We start from the raw sequence: 20,528 nt of genomic DNA, 5'->3' as shown, positions 1-20,528 counted from the left end.
GGCAGACCTGCATGGTAACTGTCACCGCTGAATATTTAAACCCAGGGCCATGCATGCATATACATAGGTGGAGTTCATGTGCCCCAACTTTGTCCTAAAAGTTTTCACATTGGGATATATTTCTTAAAACTGATGCAGAAAGTATGTAGCAGAGGTCAAAGACTCTCGTGGCTGTTATTCTTTACAAGCAAGGATCAAGCAGAACTTTATGCTTTTCTTATCACACACACCAACACAATATTTTTTCAACTTAAGACAGTCTAAATGTATAACCCAGGTTAGCCTCAAATTCAGTGTGGTTCAGACTGACCTTGAAGTCATGATCCTTCGTCCTCAGCCGTCCATTAGTGCAGAGATTACAGGTATATCCTATCACCTGGTTTTCATGGTGACTTCTGTGGAGCATTCTTGTCTACCAAACCACCTTTTTGGACAGATGCATGACAGAACCTATTGCTTCAGGGCAATGACTAGGTATCAGGAAGAACTTTGGGAATGTGTGACTGTTCTCCTGTCAGTTTCACTTGAGACTGAAATATCAAGAGATATTATTTCTCTCTCTCTCTCTCTCTCTCTCTCTCTCTCTCTCTCTCTCTCTCTCTTTGATTTTGATCTTGATATATATATCAAGATCAAATATTTGTGTTGTTGACAGAAGAATTTTATCTGTCAGAGTGGAGAAAAAGCAGAATGACCATCTGTCTGACATCACCTTCACTGTAAAGGAAGAATTCAATGATAGCTGTGAGAGGCTGGGGATGTCACTGAGGCATGTGAGAGGCCTTGGGTTTCCATCTTGGTGTCACATAAATGGGTAGAAGGGAACCAAGCATGGTAACCCATACCTGTAATCCCAGCACATGGGAGGCTGAAGCCCAAGGATTGCCACCGGTTTGCATCTAGCTGGACCATGTAGTAAATTTCAGTACAGCTAGGCTACAGAGTAAACCCGTGTCTGGGGAAAAAAATACACTGAGAAGATTGTTCAGTCTGTGAAATGCTTCCCATGCAGCCATAAGAACTGTATTTGTACTGGGTGTTGGTGGTGCAAGCCTTTAATCCCAGCCCTCGGGAGGCAGAGGCAGGCGGATCTCTGTGAGTTCGAGACCAGCGTGTACTACAACAGCTAGTTCGAGGATAGCCTCCGAAGCCACAGAGAAGCCTTGTCTCGAAAATTGGATTCCCAGCACCCATTTCAAAAAGAAAAAAAAATGCCAAGGGAGCTGGTAATATGGTTTTATGGGTAAAGTACAGGCAGTTACTGCATAGCATGGAAACCCAAGTTCGGTTCCCATGAGGCAAATTATATGACACTATTCTTTAGGAGATAGGAACAAATGTCTACTCACCTCAGATAAGAAACCAATGACAGACTAAAGTGTTGGTACCATTGAAGTCCAACTTGGAGAACCATTGAGTTTTATTGGGGTTACTTAGAGTAGCAGAAATGACTAAAAGTCAGCTACATCACCAAGAGCCCACCCTATCAAGGGTGGCCACTCACAAAAGCTGAGATTCTAGAGTTTGCTACCTAAAATGCAGAAACCTCAACAGGCTGGAGCATTTATTATTCCAGAAGCAGTCAGCCTAGTCAGTCTGTGTTCTCAGCAGTCCTTACCACTCTTATCAGCCTGGGGAGAGAGGGCCTAGTGAATCTGGTCAGTTTCAGGGACTTACTAAAGCTTTTAATATGTCTGCTTCCTGAGTTTTAAGGAGTTTGCCTGGAGGATAGAGTGTTTCACCTCCCCTTAGAACATTCGGCTCCTTCTAAGAAATTCTGGAGCTCCTTCTAAGACAGAAGGTTCTATCTTTGAAGAAAATGCTACACAACATGTGTAAAAGGTGAGAGAAGAACCAACTTCACAGATTTGTTCTCTGAGCTCCACATGCACACTGTGGTGTACATTAACACACATTCATGCAACAACAACAAAAAGCTGGGTGCAGTGCTGTGTGTAGTCCCAGCATGGGAGACAGATAGGATCCCTTAGGCTTGCTGACAGCCAGTCTAGCCTGATTGGCAAAAGCCCAGGTGCAGCAAGAGAACTCATCTCAGAAAATACAGTAGAGTGTGATTGAAGAAGACAGCCAGTGTAGACCCCTGTACTCTCCAGGCATGGACACACAGATAAAGGGGCAAGGGATTGTTCAGTTAAATCTGTAGTACTCTTATAGCAGTCCTGGTTTCCGTCCCAGCATCCAGCTGAAGTGGATCACGATAGCCTGTAACTCTTCCTCCAGGATCCAACATCTTCTGAAATCCACAGATACTACACATTCATAGGAAAATCCATACTCAACATGTACATATTTGCACAATTTTTAAAATAAAATATTAAAAAAATAAAGCCAGTTTGATAATACATGCCTTTTATTCCAGTGCTCAGAAATCAGACAGGTAAGCTCTGAGTTTGAGGCCAGTTGGGTCTACATAGGGAGTTTAGGCCAGCCAGGGCTACCCATTAAGAGTATGTCTTAAAAGTATAAGTAAGTATATTTTAACATAACATCATTGTAGGGGGAAATAAATATTTAAAATATGTTTTTTGTTTTTTGTTTTTTTTTCGAGACAGGGTTTCTCTGTGGCTTTGGAGGCTGTCCTGGAACTAGCTCTTGAAGACCACAATGGTCCCGAACTCACAGAGATCCCCCTGCCTCTGCTTTCTGAGTGCTGGGATCTAAGCCGTGCACCTCCACCTCCTGGCTAAAATATCTTTACTCAAACAACTACTGAATGTATTTTAAATTTGTAATTACCCAAGACTAATAATATTTATTTATTTATTTGAAAAAAGGTCTCATTCTGTACCCTGACTAGCCTGGAACTCACAGAGATCTGCCTGCTCCTGCTTCCCGAATGCTGGGATTAAAGGAGTGTGCCACTACACCAGACTAAATAGGTGATCCTGGGGTCCTTGGGTAGACTTTTGGTGGCCAACGTCCATCCCCCAAAATTACCCATGCTTTTGCAGTATGTTTATTTTCTTGTGGGACATAGCCATGAGTCCAAACATAATTATGTGAACTGATCATATGATTTTTTACTTGGTAGAATTACTCAATGAGATAGAGAGTTAAATGACACCAGTGTGCTTTCTTTTTCCTAGGGTTGGGGAGCCAAGTACCACAGGCAGGATGTTACTAGCACCCCCTGCTGGATCGAGATACATCTGCATGGCCCTCTCCAGTGGCTGGATAAAGTTCTTTCCCAGATGGGTTCACCCCACAATCCTATTTCCTCAGTGTCTTAAAGGGTCTCTGGCTTCTGTCTCTTGCAAATGTTGAACCTTGCATGTACTTGAAGGATGGATATGTCAGACTGGTGAAAACCTGTCAAGGGATCCTTGATAATACTTGACCTCTGTGACCAACTGTTGGATTGAGAAATTAACAAATATTGGTAGCATGATGTTGATATCAAGAATCTGTTTAGTTTACAATGTGACATTCTGTTGTGTGATCAACTAAAATGTTGACTTTTAGCAGGACTTTTATGTACAGTTTTAAAGGAGATGGCCAGGGCAGGGACAAATTATCTATTAGAAGAAGAACAATCCTGTGCAGTCCTTTTGTTGGGAGTGTTTGGCAGAGTGTTACCTTAATATTCTTTGAAGTGTGCACTTCATCAGGTTCCGAACCCACAGTGAATCATCTTTTGATGGGTTTTCATAATGTTTTAAAACTATTTGTTTAGTTTGTTTGTTTTTAAAGGCAAATCTTTATGACATACACAGTATTCTTTCTAAAACTGTATGCTGACTGTAGTGCTGTCTAAATGACGTCAGGCTTTTGCTCCTTGCTAAATATGTGTATACAGAATATTTGGAGGTTAGGAATAGTCTAAATGGCTACTGGATCTAGAAGGTATTTGTCTGTGGGGTGGGGGAAAGGAAATGACAACTGCAAATGTAGACTATGCCTTTAGGTTCAGTTTGTTGTCTTAAATGAGCAAGCTGGTGTCTGAATTTGCTGTGTTTCAGTCTTTTTAGAGTTTTATATTACTTTTTTCCTTTCTTTTCTTTTATCTCATCTGCTCTACACTGCAGTAAAGCAGGTGGTTAATTCCTGTAACTGTGAGATCAAATGAATAATTCCTTTTATTTGCTAATCAATTGTCTTTGTGTTTCACTGTCCAGAATATGAAACGCTTGAATTCAATGAGCAGTTTTTATGGAGTTTACAATACAGGCATAGGCTTTAATTCCCAAATGAGTTGTTTGCCAAACCTAGTAACTGTGTTCATTATTCACAGGTTTAAAGAAGATCCCTATTGGAATCCAATTCAAACATTTTTATTTTGTTTTTTCACTGTTTGGTTTTGTTTTCTCTTGTTAATTTTTCAATTCTCTTCTGCTCTTATACATTGAGTACCTTTATTCCAACACTAGTGGGTTTTCTCTACTGGAAAATTTTAAATAAACCTGTCACTATTGCTTCCTTTGATTAAATATGTGTCATTTCGTTCTTTTCTTTTTAAAATTTGGGATCAGTAAGATGTGGTCTTTTTTTTTTTTCAGTGATCTCGTCAAATACAAAGCTCAGTTGGTAAAGTGGGGACACGGAACCTGACTTGCTAAAAGAGCAGATTGATCTAAAATCAGGAGAAAGGAAACATAAGGCTGGGAAAAACTAAGGGAAAAGCAATGAGGGAGGGCATGTACCATGGTGCAACTGTATAGGTTACAGGGTAGCTGATGGAGCTGGTCTCTCTCCCTGATGAGACTGTGGGGACTAGCTGTATTCATGAGCTCTAGATTTGACTGAGAGACCCTGCCTCAAAGAATAAGGTAAAAGAACCATCAAAACTGATTCCTGACATCAGCCTTGGCCCTCTGCATGCATGTGCACGCACACACACACACAAACACACACACACACACACTTGAAAATGACAAATGGGAGTAAATAAAGTTACCATTAAGAATGATGTATAACTGGAGATTGTCTAAAAATAAAGGGCTCAGGTCAAGTTCTCTCCTTTCTTGGTGGAAAGATGCCTTTGCTGTTCTTGAGTTCCTTTGTTGGGCAGTTAGTGAGTTGGGTATTACACTGTGACTTCCTTGAAGATGTACTAAATAAAACACAAAGATCATCCCATCCATTGAGACCTACTAGATGGAGACCCTGGGGTATGCAGTGCAGTGTATAAACAGGCTTTTTGTACTTAAGAGCAGGTATATGGAATTCTATTAAAATCTTAATGAAAAAAAATGCTCTCATCTACTATAGGAGGTCAATGAGCAAGTCTTTTGGGAATGTTGTGTTGAAGGAATTAGAAAAATCAAAGCAACTATTTGTCTAGAGAAGGAGAAAACAAGAAAATGACAAAGATGATGTGGCCTACTTTTGAGACTCAAAGCCAGGATGATTAGAAGTGGAGAGCCCTGGCCCTACCACCTCTAGCGTTTGACAGAACTGAAGCTCCAGCCCTGGCCTCGTCAGCAGTTTCCCTATGTTTCTAGCCCATGCTCCCTCATCTGTAAAATGGAGACCGTAAAGCTAACCTGACTGGGTCATCGAGAGATTAACTGAACAAAGCGCTTAGAGTTTCTCTGTAATTGATTAGCTCTGAGTAAGATCCTGTCTTCAGGACTAAAGGAAGGACCCTGGCAGGGTACAAATGCCGGGTCTCTGCTGTAGGCATCAAGCCAGGGGCTTCCTCACATTGTTTCTCTTCCTCTCAACAACACAGGAGATACTTTCTACTCTTCCATAACTCTGGTTATCCTTTGCTGGAATAAAGGATTAAGATGGCCAGTGTGTAAAGAGAAACAGTCTTTTCTTAGCTCGCAGTGTGGAGGTTGTGATTTGTGACTTGACAGGGCAGTTCCGACTCCGTGAGGTACAGAGGGCAGCATGTTATTACAGGAGCATGGGGCAGAAACGAACTAACTGCTCACCTCATGGCTGAGCTGCAAGGTGATGTGGGATTCGTGTCTCCCACTATCCCCTTTGACAGCATGCCCCAATGGCATGCTATGCTGTCTGGAAATTTATTCTGCTAAACAAATTAGTCTGTTGCTGTTGATTCAGCCTCACTAGAATTCCCATCACACCAGTGAGATGTGGCTGCAAGGAAACAGTGACTGTCTCAAGTTCACTCCGGAGCCTTGTGAGTGGCCTGCTTACTATCCGTATTTCCATAGGCAGTCTGCTTTTTCACAGACCCACTCTTAGGCTGTTCAGTGCCACTCACAGCATTCTAGATCTTCTTTAGACAGCACCTCTAACTGCTCCGCATTCCTCCCATAAGCCAGTTCCAAAAGTCTGAGAACAACATGGTCAGCGTTTCATCGAAACTGCAGGGCTTCTCAGTGCCAATAGTCCACATTCGCTACTTTCCTATCGTCACGAAGAAGAACCTGACAGGAAGCGCTTACAGTGGGAAGGATTGCGTTGTGTTTGCTCATGCTTTGAGGGAAAGTGTGGTGGTGGCAGAAGCAGCGGGGTTGCAGTGATGGGAACTTGGTTGCATTTATATAATCTTCACAAAGAGGGTGGCTGTAAATCTTAAGACCCCCATCCCCAGAGACTGACTTCCTCCAGTTAGGTCCCCACCTCCTAACAATTCCACAGCTTCTGAAAATAGTGCCACTAGCTGAGGACAAGTCATTAGATATGTGAATCTGTGGGGAACAGTTTACATTTAAAGCCTAACCACTTTGTAAATGGTTGGCAGTGTTCTATGTATCCTAAATTAAATATAATATTTAAAACAGGAGTGCTTATTACGTTTGGTGTCCATTTCACACCAGATAATGTAACTACACTATAATACTTTGATTTTTTTCTTCCCCCACAATGCTGTGGGTACTCTTTCTAATTCCACTTACTTTGTCAATAATGCAAAATGTATAATGATATTACAGGGCTGCGTTTGAGCTTTTAAAAATCATAGTTTCGTAGGCTATCACCTTCTAAAATAAACATGACTTGCTTTAAGATGGGCCAACCATGCTATTTAACTCTGAAAAGGTCTAGGCATTTTTTTTCAAGACAGGGTTTCTCTGTGGCTTTAGAGGCTGTCCTGTAACTAGCTCTTGTAGACCAGGCTGGTCTCAAACTCACAGAGATCCACCTGCCTCTGCCTCCCAAGTGCTGGGATTAAAGGCGTTTGCCACCAACACCCAGCGGGTCTAGGCATTTTTATTCCTGGCTTGCTCTGTATGAAGGGGAAATCCAAAGTTCTTGGAAGATTCTTGATTTTGGTCCCTCCTGTTTGTGTTAGGGAATAGAAGCATCCTGTATTTTAGACTGGTGCAGAAAGAGAGGAAGCTGTGTGCTTCTGTTGCTGGTGAATGTGGTCTCTTTAGTGCCATGACTTGGTACACTTGCTGATGAACATGACTAACACATCCAGTTATCTTTGTTCATTGCATTTATTTATGTGTGCATGTGTTATTGTGTATATTCGTGAATGTGTGTGTGTAGGTAGAGGTTGACACTACATATTTTTCTCGATCACTTCTTGACTATTTGACCAAAGGCAGGGCTTCTCACACAACCTGGAACTCATTGATTATTGATTTCACCTGACCACTAGGTTACTGAGTCCCAGAGATCGTCTTCTCAAGTCTGGGACTGCAGTCAAGCACTGTAGTACCTAACTTCTTATATGGGTGCCTGGGAATTGAACTCCTGTCCTCAAGCTGTGCAACAAGCACATTCCTAACTGAACCAGCCCCCCAGCCCTATTTTCTTGGCTTTTGAATAATACTGTAGGCTAACAGGAAGTTCTTCCCAGGTTATGCACCTCTCTACAGTGAAGCTGGGACCTGTTTTGAAAGCCTGAGAGGGAGCAAACAGAGAGCCGTTGAGCTTAAGATCTCTGCCTAGTATTTTAGGTTCTTGCCAAAGAAAGAATTCAGAGACAAAGTAAGGAATTGTGAGGGAGTTTTATCACATAGTGAAAGTGCAATCAGAGATGCTAGGCAGCAGGGAAGAGCATGAGAAGGGCCGTTTACAGCCAGCTGCTTCCCAGCACCATTTGGGACACATGAGCGTCTACGTCAGCTCCCTCTGGTACAAACAGCGTGAACCATGGCTGATAACATCCTTCCTGATGTGGACAGCAGGTGCCTCCCATATTGGAGCCCCATGGGGACAGTGGGATATTAACATCCTCTGGCTTGAATAGCCTAGGATGATCAGAAAACCCCTTTCCCAATGGCTTGGTTAGTGGCCTGAGAATATCCTTTTGATGTGGGCAGCAGGTGCTTCCCTTGGCCAGACCTTTGGTAAGAAACAAATCCTGTTTTACAACATATGACCAGCTTAAAGCCCAGATTTGGAAAGAATCATGCCACACTTGCAGACAGGAACAGAAATCAGGCTGTGTAACTAACCCATATATAAGGTATGTGATTATGCTCCAGAAGCTCCTCCCTTTAGGCAGTCACATGCAAATTGTCTGGGGAACCTCAAATTCTGAGGTGTAGTTTAGAAAGCATTTCTCCTTGTCGTCGATTTCTCCTCCTGACACTAGCCAACATCCTGTTCCTGCTTGCTGGAGAGCTTTCCTGGCAGCTGGGCATTCAAACGATCTCCAAAGGCTCTCACTGTGCAATGACATGCACAGACGGCAGTAGTTTGGATGCCAGCTTTAGGGACCTCCAGCTTAAAGAGCTTTCTTTTTCTCCTTTTTCCATCTCTCATCCAGGCAACCGCTGTTATCTCTTGCTTGCCTGTGCTGCTGTTTTCTCTCCCTATCCTCCAAGGAAGTCCCTCAGTTCCTCTTAGAGTTCGTTCTTTAATTCTTTCTTTTATGAGACCAGAGAACTGAAAAAGGACTGTATGCCTACTGTTGGCAAAATCTAAGAGAAGGGGCCCTCACCTGGAAACAGCCTTCTATCTCCCAGGCAATCTATGTTTTTTTTTTTGGTTTTTCGAGACAGGGTTTCTCTGTGTAGCTTTGGAGCCTATCCTGACACTTACTCTGGAGACCAGGCTGGCCTCGAACTCACAGAGATCTGCCTGCCTCTGCCTCCTGAGTGCTGGGATAAAAGGTGTGCCCTATCAATGCCCAGCTAAATGTGTAGCCCAGGCTGGCCTCGAAATCATGATCCTCTAGTTTCTGCCTCCTTGTGCAACTCATGCCTTCATGAGCCAACACGACCAGCATCTCCCTGGCAATCTAAATGACAGGAGGGTTATTTATGATCTAAGGTAGGGACAGGTTGAGGAATTATGTGAAGAGTCAAGTTTGTCCAGAACAGAGTTCGCTTCCTTCTTCTGTCCTTGCTTGGGGTTTGTGGATAGTCATGTCCTGGATACACGATGGAAACAGCCAGTTCTGTGAATTTGCCAATATGGAGTTTGCCAATAGACTATGACTATTGATTATGAAGAAAAGAACATTTCACTGTGGATCATCTTAGTGGGCATGTGTCTCCCAGCTGGTTTAGGTAGTCTTGATTTTCAGTGTTTGAGTGGTCATGTTGTGATTCTGGCCAGCCTGCCTCAGTTATACTCACAGCTGGCTTTATTGCTGAATGCTTGCTGGGACTGTGGCAAAGAGACAGAGAAAAATTGCCCAACTTCTGAAGAGAATGTTGTTATGAAAAAGCCAGGGCCAGGGGAGGAGGCATTCATTACCTTTCTTCAAGAATTCTTTATGAAAAAGATTGTGAAGACACAAAAGACAAGAAAAATGGATCTGAACATTATGCAAATGTGGTAAACATAAAACAGCATTATTCATATATAAGAGAGAAATGCATGCAAATTGCAAATGCAGAGGAGAGCAGAGGACTTGGCCAGGCAAAACCCCAATCCAGAAGAAAAGGGGGAGGAGGAAGATGGGGTGGGGGTAAGGATATGGGGAGCCTGAGAGGACAAGGGGGGAAGTGCCCACTTCTTGTTATCACTTGGATGCATAAGCCTTTCTCTGGTGAACCCATATAGAGACCATCTGCCAAGGGAAAGGTTTCCTTTGACATTGGATCAGGGCTGCCAGGAAATTACAAGGGGGAAGTAAACCCTGGGAGCAGTCCAGCAAGAGCTTTGGTCAGCTGCAGTGTGTGGTCATATTCCAGTAGAACTTGGGTCCCTGGTAAAATGATCCATTTCACTCTAGGCTTCCCAAAGATCTGTCAGTCTGTAGGGTAAGTGGTGAAAGGTTCTGATGGGCTGTGACTGGGGTCAAATGCTTTTTTCTTGTTGTCTGATCCTTGACTAGCTAGCCAGAATCCTTCCAAGGGTCCAGACCTGCTGTGTTGTTCTACTGACCTGCTCCACTGGACTCCAAGCACAACCCTTGGACATAGTGAGGTGTTAGGGAACTAAATGTCCACCATGGACTTCCTTTATTAATCCGAGAATCATTCCATATGTCCTTATGTCTCTTTTCATCTTTTACACTTCACTCATGGCTCTGGTTTTGTTTAGTACCTTTAGTGTTTAAAATACATTTGTTTAAAAATTTTATTGTGGTGACATTAGTTTCACTAATTAGCAACTAAGTATTACAGAAGACATCATCCTGTAAAATCCTGGGCTCCATTGCCCCCTCTTTAAATCTTGCTTCCCCAGCAGTGGGGCAGGGAGCCATTGCCAGCATTTGTTATTGTTTTCCTCTGGGTTGCCAGCCCCTCAGCTCTAGATAATAAGCTTCTCCATCTATTTCTGGTTTATTAACTCCAGATCCTTATGACTGATTTCTGCCTGTGACAGAGGACTTAGCTTACTTCCCCGGCTCCCACATCCCCTTCCTGCCTTCTCCTAGCACAGCAGTGTCATGATCGTCACTTCCTTCCTGGCCTTCAAGTTTTCACACTGTGCTGCACCCTTTCTCCTACCACCCACTGGACGTGGCTCCTTTACCTGGCCCCACTGTGAGATGAAGATAAAGTTCATACCTGGTCCGGGTACTAGAACTTCTACATATGTGACATCAAGGCCAGTGGCATTTTCTCCACATTCCTTTAATTACGCCAAGTCTCAATTATTTGTCCACAGGTGGATGCTAAGCATCCCAAGGCAATAAGCAGCATCTATGCTATCCTAGCTATGTCAAGTGCCCATCTGGGGCCAAGCAGTGAGCTCTGTGTAACTCTCCCTTCTCCTATCTGGCTCTGAGATCCACCAGCTGAACCCTTTAATGGAAAATGTTTTCAAAGCAAAGTTCAAATACTTCTTCATGCATTTTTATTTCAGTTTAAATTTTATTCAGACCACAATGTCTGGAAAAGCACACACCTGTCATCCCAGCACTTCAGAAGTGGAGGCAAGATGATCAGGAGTTCAAAGTCTGTTGTTGGTTGTCTTGTTTTATTTTTTTCCTTTCTGGCTCTTTGCTCTTTTGGAGAGCCCACCCAGCTACCAAATAAATACACAACTGGAGGCTTATTCTTACTTATGAATAAGCCTTACCTTGGATTATTTCTAGCCAGCTTTTCTTAAATAATTCCATAAACTTTTTGTCTCTGAGCTTTTTATTTTTTAGTTGTTTTTTGAGACAGGGTTTCTCTGCATTGCTTTGGAACCTGTCCTGGAACTCGCCCTGTAGACCAGGCTGGCTTCAAAATCACAGAGATCCACCGCCTCTGCTGCCAGAGTGGTGGCAATAAAGGCATGTGTCACCAAAGCCCAGAATCTCTAGGCTATTATAATTACTTAATATACCTTCCTTTACTTCTTACTCTGTGGCAAGCTGTGCAGCTGGGTGGCTGACCTCTGGAAACCTCCTCCTTCTCTAACTCCTAGATCTCATCCTCCCTGATTTCTCCTCCTATTTATTCTCTCTGCCTGCCAACCCCACCTATCCTTTCTCCTGTCTTGCTATTGGCCATTCAGCTATTTATTAAACCATCAGGTGTTTTAGATATGCAAAGTAGCTAAGCTTCACAGAATTAAACATATGCAACATAAAAGAATGTAGTACATTTTTGCATCATCAAACAAATGTTCCACAGCATAAACAAATGCTTAAAATAATATTCTGGAACAAAGGTCATTTTGGGCTTTATATTGAGTTGGAAGATGCCCTGGACTATGTAAGACCCTGCCTCAAATACAGCCTGATGGGAAGATGGTTCAGTAAGGGTGCTTGCCCCAAGCCTGATGACTTGATTTTAATTCCTAAAGACCCACAAAGTGGAAAGAGGGACTGACTCCTGTAAGTCATCCCTGGCCTTCACTTGTGAACTGTAGCATGTACATGCTCACATGTACATGCTCACACACACACACAGACACATATAATAAAATTAAGGAAACAACTGTAACTTATTGGTGATTGGATTTCTCCATGCAGTTCTAGATTCATGTTTTAATTTGTTCCTTTGTTTGCTGGCCACCATTACATTAGCTACTTCCTTGCATTAAACCTGTCTGTCTGTCTACAACCTCTGGACCGTCAGTCTTCTATCTAATCCTTGTGTCTATGTTCTATCATCGGTTTGTCTACTATTGTCTCTCTACCTATCATCTGGTTTTCTGTCTGTCATCTCAGTCTTTCACTGTCTTCTATTGGTTCCTCTCTTTCTCTGTGGACATTAACTGATGTATTTTTCTTCCACCGCTGTAGAGCACCCTTGGTTTTTCCAGCCTCCTGATGCTTTTGAGCCTTCTAAATCTAGTCTCTAGAAACCTCTTATATCATTTTCTAAATCAAAGAGACAGCAAAACAAACATGAAGGTAAGCTTTTAAACAATGCTTTATGAAAATTTTCTTTCTTCTTGATTCACAGCTGGAGAATTCTGGAAACAATCTCCCCCTGAGGGTTCCAAAGACATCAACACAACTGAGTTCTTGTCATCCAGGATTGCTGAAGAGACACTGATTCTAGTCTTGTGACAAGTCTCTGCTATGTGACCTATTTATTTTCTTCTTATTTTTTCTATTTGAGACATGATTTCCCAAGGCAACCATGGCAGACCTGGAACTCTCTATGTAGATCAGGTGTAGCTCTGCCTGCCTCTTTCTCCCACTTGCTGGGATTAGAGCTGTGTGACACCAAACTCAGCATATGATCTACTTTTAAAGATTCATTTATCTGTGGGGGGCAGAGGGTTTGGAGGTGTGAGTATAGGTACCAGAAGGGGCCAGAGACATCAGATACCACTGGAGCTGGAGAATGACAGTTGTGAGCCACCTGATTTGAGTTCTGGGACCTGAGCTCCAGTTCTTGAAATACCAGTATGCGTGCTCTTAAGCACTGAGATTTCCTTCCAGTTCCAGCTGGCATAGTTTTACACATGGAAACCTTGATGGCTCCTTTTGTTATGTTTCACATGGTGAAATTACGATGTGGTGGTTCTGGGAATCTCCAGCTCACCAGTACTCTAATCATAGGCTCCTTACTGGCAAAAAGAGACCTACATGAGTGACTAAGCTGAATATCTTAAGATGGAGAGTGCATCCAGATGTGTCCCATGCAGCCTTTTTGTCTTCAAAGGGAACAGAAGAAAAGAGTTGGTGTCAGAATAGGACATGTAATAACAGTAGCAGAGACGTGGGAAATAAACAAGATAGAAAGGAGCTGGGCTGTTGAGTTGGAAACTGGAGGATGGGGCAACAAGCGAAGAGATGCAAGAGACCCCCAGAATCTGAAATAAAGAAAAAGCCTGGGTAGTGGCTGAGATGAAAAGAAGGCTCTCTGCTTAGCTTCCCGTGCCTCTGGGGAGACATCAGTCTTTGCCAGTACTATGCCCACAGCTGTGTTCCTCACTTCTAAGGTTGTTGGTGCTGCTCCCTACCAGCTGTAGTATGGACAGCATTTGTCATCCTGCTTATATATTCTAGAAACTGATGAAGTCTTTATTGTTTTTAAATGATTGCTATTGTGGGGGAAGTTGTTATTTTAAATTATGATATTAATGGGATCCTCATTTTCTATACAGATTATCCGTGTCCCTTGGTCTACTGTCTTGTGGGAAAGCTCCCATGAACTTCAGTGCTCCAGGCACCAGGTGATGATGTGTGTGTCAGGAAATTCACAAATCCCAACATGGCTGTGCCTTGAAGGACAGGGCACGCTGCCACAGGCAAAGTTTGAAGCCCTTACATCAGATACAGAATAATTCTTAGTTCTATTTAGGGCTGGGTGTAGCTCAGTGAGCCGAACATGATCTCAGCAATTCCAAGGACCCTGCTTCAAACTCGGAACCAAAGAGAGAAAGAGACACCCAGGGAATGTGAAGTCTCTAGTCAGCTATTTGGAAGCATCCCCGGTACAAGGGTGTACCCTACAGACAGCACAGGATGATACCCACATTTCCAAAATGATGGGAAAAGGACATTAATAAAGCATTTTTTCAATTGTTCATAATAGTTATTATCATTCATTCAATGTGAAGTTAAATATCTGCTCCACACAGTTAAATGACTACTGCCTGGTGCTAAAGGCTCAGTGGTGAGTGAGAGTGAGTCAGATTTCAGGGCACCACCTCCTGCAATCACACAAACATCTGGAAAATAGCATTGCTGGTCAGTGCTTTGCAGGAGCCTGGGGAGAGGGGTTGCTGGCCCGGACTCAAGGGGAGAAGAATGTACCTGTGTGACTGGACTTAAGAAGAGCCTTATTGTGCATTTTATGTGTGTGCACATACCATTATTGCACAGACAGGCCTGACAGGAGTAATCAGATTCTGGGGGGAGAGGCACTGTGCTTTATTTTGTTTGTTTTTTTTCTGTGAAATAAAGAACCTGGGTGAATGAATGATCTGTTAGGTGATTTCCATATTTAAAACTACCTCTTGAAATATATGTGTTCATTAAAAGTCAAATTTGCATTACATGTATATGTCCATGTACACATACACACATGCACTTTCTGTTCTGAAATAGTTGCTTCAAAAAAATTTGATCATTATTTAATCATATGTATGAGCATTTCCTTATATACACATGGGAAGAGAGAGGACAGTTAAGCATGTACATATAATATAAAAATAATTTCTCTTTTCACTTAAAATGACATGACATGGGCAAACACTTATTTAATTCTTTCTGGGAGTCATGTTGACTAAAGAAAGATTAGCTTTTATGAACGATGTATTCCCAGAGGACTCTGAATCCTGGGTTTATTTTAAACCTGAAAATCTGTGACATGTTAGGATGACAGTGTTAACTGTTGCTGTGGAACCATCGTCTATGCCAGCAGATGGCTGAGTCTGTTTGTGCATGCTGCCCTCTGGCTGCCCTTGGACACACCACTAAGTCTGAGTATCAGGTGAAAGCTTGGAGATTTGGATGAACGACAAGATACCTGGTCCACTTTCTGAGAGAATGACTCTCACTTTTATTGTGGAGCAGCCTAAAATACAAATTTATAAAAACCCCAGGTGAAAGGGTTCACAACAGGACATTGATGTTAGTAGGGTGAGGTCAGATAAAGAGGGGGTCCCCGTGGTTATGCTGGAAAACGACTCAAACCCACACCCCTGTGGTGTCTGGGTCCCAACATATCCCCTTTCTTTATATATAACAAAACAGTTATCAAGTAAGAACTATAAGATTTTAACCATTCTATCTTAGTGTGTTACTATAACTATCTATCTTCAACTACATCAAAGACCATAGAAGGAAAATACATATACTCTAGAACTGACAGAGACATCTTCCTTCCTAGACAGTCACACAGAGTTTCTTGGTAATGTTGGGGCATCCATTTTTAGCCTATAGGACACAATGTGTCTGACAGACATCTCAGCAAAGCAGGAAATTTTAAATTGTCCAACTGCATTGGCAGTTTGTCTGTCACCTTTTTTGTGTGTCCTGTAGAATGTCTGGCAGACTCTTCCATGAAGCAGGAACCTTTCATGACTGTCCATCTGGTTTAAGCAGTCAATTTCCTGTGGGCACTGCATGTCCAGTTTATAAAGCAACAGTCAAACTGTTCAGGCAAGAGCAGCTTCTTGCCCAAACAGCAAGTCTTACAATGTCAAAGGCAAACTTTATTTCTTCGATGCTCATCTTCTGCTCAGATGTAATTTAATTGGTGTGCCACAAGCAGCTGTGTCTCACTGTCAAGAAAAACCCTAAACCATTTAAATGCCGTTTATTCCATTGGTCTTTGAATGGTTTGAAGAACATCTATATATCTAGAAAACCTAACTAATATCAACAAATGAAGGTTCATTCCTATACAAAGTATCAACAAATGAGGATCCATTCCTATACAAGTTATCATTTCTATATCATATTCCTCATTTTTGCTTTAAAAAGTGATTGACTGTGAACACTACCATTTCCAACTGACCAAATTTAAATGAAAACAAATATCAGAATCATCTATGTCATTGCTTCATGGGGTCCTGCTCCATGAAACCATACCAGTCTGGAAGGAATCCACAGCTCTTCACCCTCCATGGAATAAAAACAGAAAATTTTCTCCCACATAACCTGTACTTTAACAACTGTTGCTCCTTCCCTAGCAATTAAATGATTTAAAGGCAACACAATAGCATTCTTTTGTTAACAGTTACACAATTACGATTACACTTCATATACACACATGTGGCCACACCATACATACAGGACATACACACATCTTTTGAACAAAACTCACAAAGGAGAGGAGATGTCAGGGGATGACCATCCTTAGCATAGCTTGGCATCTTAGGAGGATCTCCAGGACTGTCTCATCTTTGTCCATTCCTGTATGGTCTTTTGTAGGGATTGGGTCTATTCTTTATCTATTTGGACATATTCTCCTTTCTCATCTGATGTGACAATGATGTGGATGGCTTGTGGTGAGGTCTCGGGGAGAGTGCCTGGAACTCCAGGGCTATGTAATTGGCATTGCCAGTACTCTTTTTTGGAGCTGGATTGTTAGTGACACTGGGTACAGGGGATGAAGACATTGGGTTCTGCATAGGGACACAGTTCTCCTCACTGTCTCCAGAGTCTGTATGGGAGACCCAACAGTAGTACTTGGAGGACCTTGGGTTAAAGGTGTGGTTGAATGTGGACCAAGACTTGGTGACAAATGAATTCAAAGGGAGCTCATTGATGACAGTGTTGTTACTCAGGTCAAGGGGTACTGACTTTGCTTTTTGGCCAAGCTTGAGGATCTCACTTCCTCGGCTGGTAAAGTGATGTGGCATTTTGTTCATGGGGATGTCAGAACCTGGGTTTACGGGCATATAATTGAAATCAGAGCTGGCACTGTCTGATCAACCCATGATAGTCTTTTCTAGAGATTTAGCAGACCAGAAGGCTGTTTCTTCACCTTGTGTTGGATACTTGTAGTCACTGACTGGAGGTCAATTTTGAGGGCTGCTCCCCCAAGGTGTCTTAGGATTCTGTGGTGGGGGAGATATGGCTGAGTCCACTCGGAGGTTTCCAAATTCCTTACACGTGGTGTTGCTGGGTGCCTTGAAGATGTACACATAATCACTGTCTGCCACAGACCCTGCTCGGAGCAGGTGCTGACTGGAGCTGCTGAATTCAGATGGAGAAGAGCTGAGATTATGACTGACTAAAGAAAGGTTTCTCAGGGTGTCAGTGCTCTCTTTAGTTTGCCTGAAGCTGCAGATCTGGCAGATGCTCTGGACCCACCTATTCCTGTCAGCCTCTGTCTCAGCCACCAGGTAAAAGGTGTGCTCATTGATAATGATATCAAACATGAACCTCTTTTGGAGCTCTTGTTTGTTGAAGGTCAGGGCTACATCCAACTGCGTACAGAAGTTTAGGTTGATGATCCCCAGGGGTTTCTTGCAGTGTTCATTCTTATAGTATTCTAGAACATCTGGGTCACCACACATCTTACCGCTCTGCAGGATGAACCAGAATTTCTTCCAAGCATAGTGCTCCAACTTTTTCTCAGGAGGTGATTTCTCCAGCCAGCCTGTGCACACCACATCAGTTTCGTCTGACTGGAGCCCACAGCGGGTTCCAGTGGACAAGGGCACAGGCTTCTGGGTCAGCTGGCTGCTGGTGTGTAGCTCATGGAGGAGGGATTCCTCAGAGGCATATTTCTTGGATTTCTTTAATAATTTTCTTAGCATTATTGCTTAATCCAAAGTTAATATGAAATCTTACCGGTACCTTGTCTCTTTAAACTTTCTCTGTGTGATTGACTGTGATCTCTATTCTAATCCAACTCTCTTAGGAGTTGAGGTACCTATTTTCCAGTACCTTTTGCAATTCACCCTCACAACTCCTTACTTGCTTACCAGCATTCTGAGGGTGATCTCTCAGGGTCTCCTTTTCTGTTCTCAGTGGGACCTCAATTTGTGGCTGATCTCGGCCACCAATAAGTCCGAGTATTGGGCAAAAACCTGGAGATTTGGATGAACCACAAGATGCCTGGTTCACTTTCTGAGAGACTGTTCCTCACTTTTATTATGAAGCAGCCTTGTATACAAACTTCCAAAATCCCAGGTCAAAGGGTTCGCATCATGATCCTAGCGGGGCAAGGTTAGGAAAACAGGAGGTACCTGTGGTTATACTGGAAAACAACTCTTAGAGACCCTGTGGGGGCTGGGTCCCAACACTCAACAGTCTAACTACACTTATGAAGGATGATAAACTCTAGGACATGCTAAAAGTGAATCAAGGGAAGCCCATAAATCTGTGATTCCAAAGTCTTAGGTCTCAGTGCAGCTGTAATTACTAATTAATTCACTCAATGACTAGGTGAAACAGAGCAGAGATGAATCAAATGCTTCACTCCTCCGGGTCACACAATGCTCACAGCTGGTAAGAGAATTAGCATTAGTGTGGAATCAACTGCATGCACCAAACTCTGGGAAGACAGTCTCAGGTCTTAAGTCTCTTCCACAGGCATTGCTAGTTGAAGTCCAAAAGCCAGGGAATACTGGCACTTAGAGAAAAGAGGTTTCCACTGTCATTTTAAAATAAGCATTTAAGATAAAAGCTGAAAGTTTGCAAGAACAGAAAAAAATAGGATCAGGTAATGGTAAAACAAATGCTAATAATTTAGTGTAATGTACAAAAATTACCACTTTTACTTGAGTATGCCTTAAGAAAAAAGTACAAATTGTATTTACATAATTATACACTTTGTTTTTGACTTCTTTTTCTTCTTTTTACCATCTTTGCTCATCTTTTCTTTATGATTTCGAATTTCTCAGACTAATGTATAGAAGGCATCATCAACACCCAGATTACATTACATTGCATTTTTTATTCTTCACACGGCCAGGAGTCTTTTCTTCTTTGCTGATTTTTTTCAATCTGTACTCTCGGATCTCTCTCACCAATGTATAAAAAGCATCCTCCACTCTCTGTCTTGTCTTTGCTGAGGTTTCAATAAATGGAATCCCATAACTTCCTGCTAAGTCCTGAGCCTGATTTGTGTCTACTGTTCTAGAAGGCAAATCACATTTATTCCCTACTAGGACCATAGGCACATCTTCAGAGTCTTTTGCTCTTTTAATTTGTTCTCTATAATGGGGAATAGCTTCAAATGATTTAGTATTATTCATGGAAAATACACAAAGAAAGCCCTCCCCAGTCCTCATGTACTGGTCCCTCATTGCACTGTACTCCTCTTGACCTGCTGTGTCGAGAATGTCCAAGAGACAGGTTTCTCCATCAATTACTACTTGTTTCCTGTAGGAGTCCTCTATCGTAGGATCATATACATCCACAAAGTGATTGTGAATTAGCTGTATCGTCAAGGCACTCTTGCCTACACCATCAGCTCCAACAACCACAAGTTTATATTCACTCATTTTCAGCAGGCCTCTCCCCTCGGCGTGCCCCACCTCAGGCAACAGCTGCAGCCTTCAGGCCCGCGCCCTCTCACTTGCTCACTTGCTTGCTCGCTCAGGGTCTGAAATGGCGCAGGAGCCGGACTACGGCCGAGCCGCCACCTTCCTCCTCCTCCTATTCCTCTGCCTGCAGAAATGCCACAATAGTAATTTTTTAACTAGGTCTGATCCAATTAATATCACCCAGATACCTCTGAAAACCATTTAAAGTTTGAAGGGTGTCCAGCCGAAGACTAATCTTTGGAGGGTGCACCCCATTTGCCACAACCAAGCATGTCTTAGGTTTGGCTCCCTCACTGACCTTCTTATTTCAATGCATAGCAGAAGCAATAACTTGTCCCATAATGTGGTGTCCATCTATATCTCTACAAATGCGAATGTAATCATTGAGACTTTTGGCCGTGTGAGGTGGTAAAACCTCTTTACAATACTTGTTGGCATTTTTTAAAACTAGTTTTCTCACTATAGACATGACATTATTGGTATCCCCAAATATATGTCCTGCAAGCAGCTGCTGAGATCTTTGCATATACAGCTGGATCATAAAGAATTTGCTGACCTAGGTCTGCATAGGCTCCCGTACTAGTAAGCATTTCTGTAAGGAGTTCTTTTCAGGGAAATCGACAGCCATGTTGCGCTGTACCATTTGGTTACAAATCTCCCCTGGACAGCACAGCTGGACATAATTGTTGCCACTCACTGGGCATGTAATTCAAGGCCACAAAGAATTAAAAAATGGTCAGAGTAATTAAACAGACATGAGACCTGTAAGCCATAACTTCCTCTTTCAGGTGTTTAATATCCTTATAATTAAGAGGGGAATGCTCTCTCTGATTCTGGCCTTG

General features: G+C 42.6%; 2 protein-coding genes across 4 annotated transcripts in view; one reads left to right on the top strand and one right to left on the bottom strand.

Moving 5' to 3' along the window:
• The window catches only part of LOC113838584 (ephrin-B2-like), a 665,634-nt gene that overhangs the window by 582,418 nt on the left and 62,688 nt on the right, over positions 1 to 20,528 (top strand). The gene's annotated exons all lie outside the window — the stretch shown is intronic.
• On the bottom strand, positions 18,954 to 19,644 carry LOC118239767 (GTPase KRas-like). Of its 3 annotated transcripts, none has more exons than XM_035453606.1 (2): positions 19,131 to 19,644; positions 18,954 to 19,003 (listed from the first exon to the last, which is right to left on the bottom strand). In XM_035453606.1, the coding sequence occupies exons 1-2, from the start codon at positions 19,642 to 19,644 to the stop codon at positions 18,954 to 18,956; spliced, it is 564 nt and encodes a 187-aa protein (XP_035309497.1). The 3 variants fall into 3 exon arrangements, with proteins under 3 accessions (XP_035309497.1, XP_035309498.1, XP_035309496.1); XM_035453607.1 differs by lacking the exon at positions 18,954 to 19,003 and adding an exon at positions 19,038 to 19,071 and having other exon boundaries at positions 19,196 to 19,644; XM_035453605.1 differs by lacking the exon at positions 18,954 to 19,003 and having other exon boundaries at positions 19,075 to 19,644.

This window comes from Cricetulus griseus, unplaced genomic scaffold (genome assembly GCF_003668045.3).
Source record: "Cricetulus griseus strain 17A/GY unplaced genomic scaffold, alternate assembly CriGri-PICRH-1.0 unplaced_scaffold_1, whole genome shotgun sequence".
Taxonomy (NCBI): Eukaryota; Metazoa; Chordata; class Mammalia; order Rodentia; family Cricetidae; genus Cricetulus; species Cricetulus griseus.
Note: the sequence above shows the minus strand (reverse complement) of the source record. Positions and strands in the feature narration are given on the sequence as shown.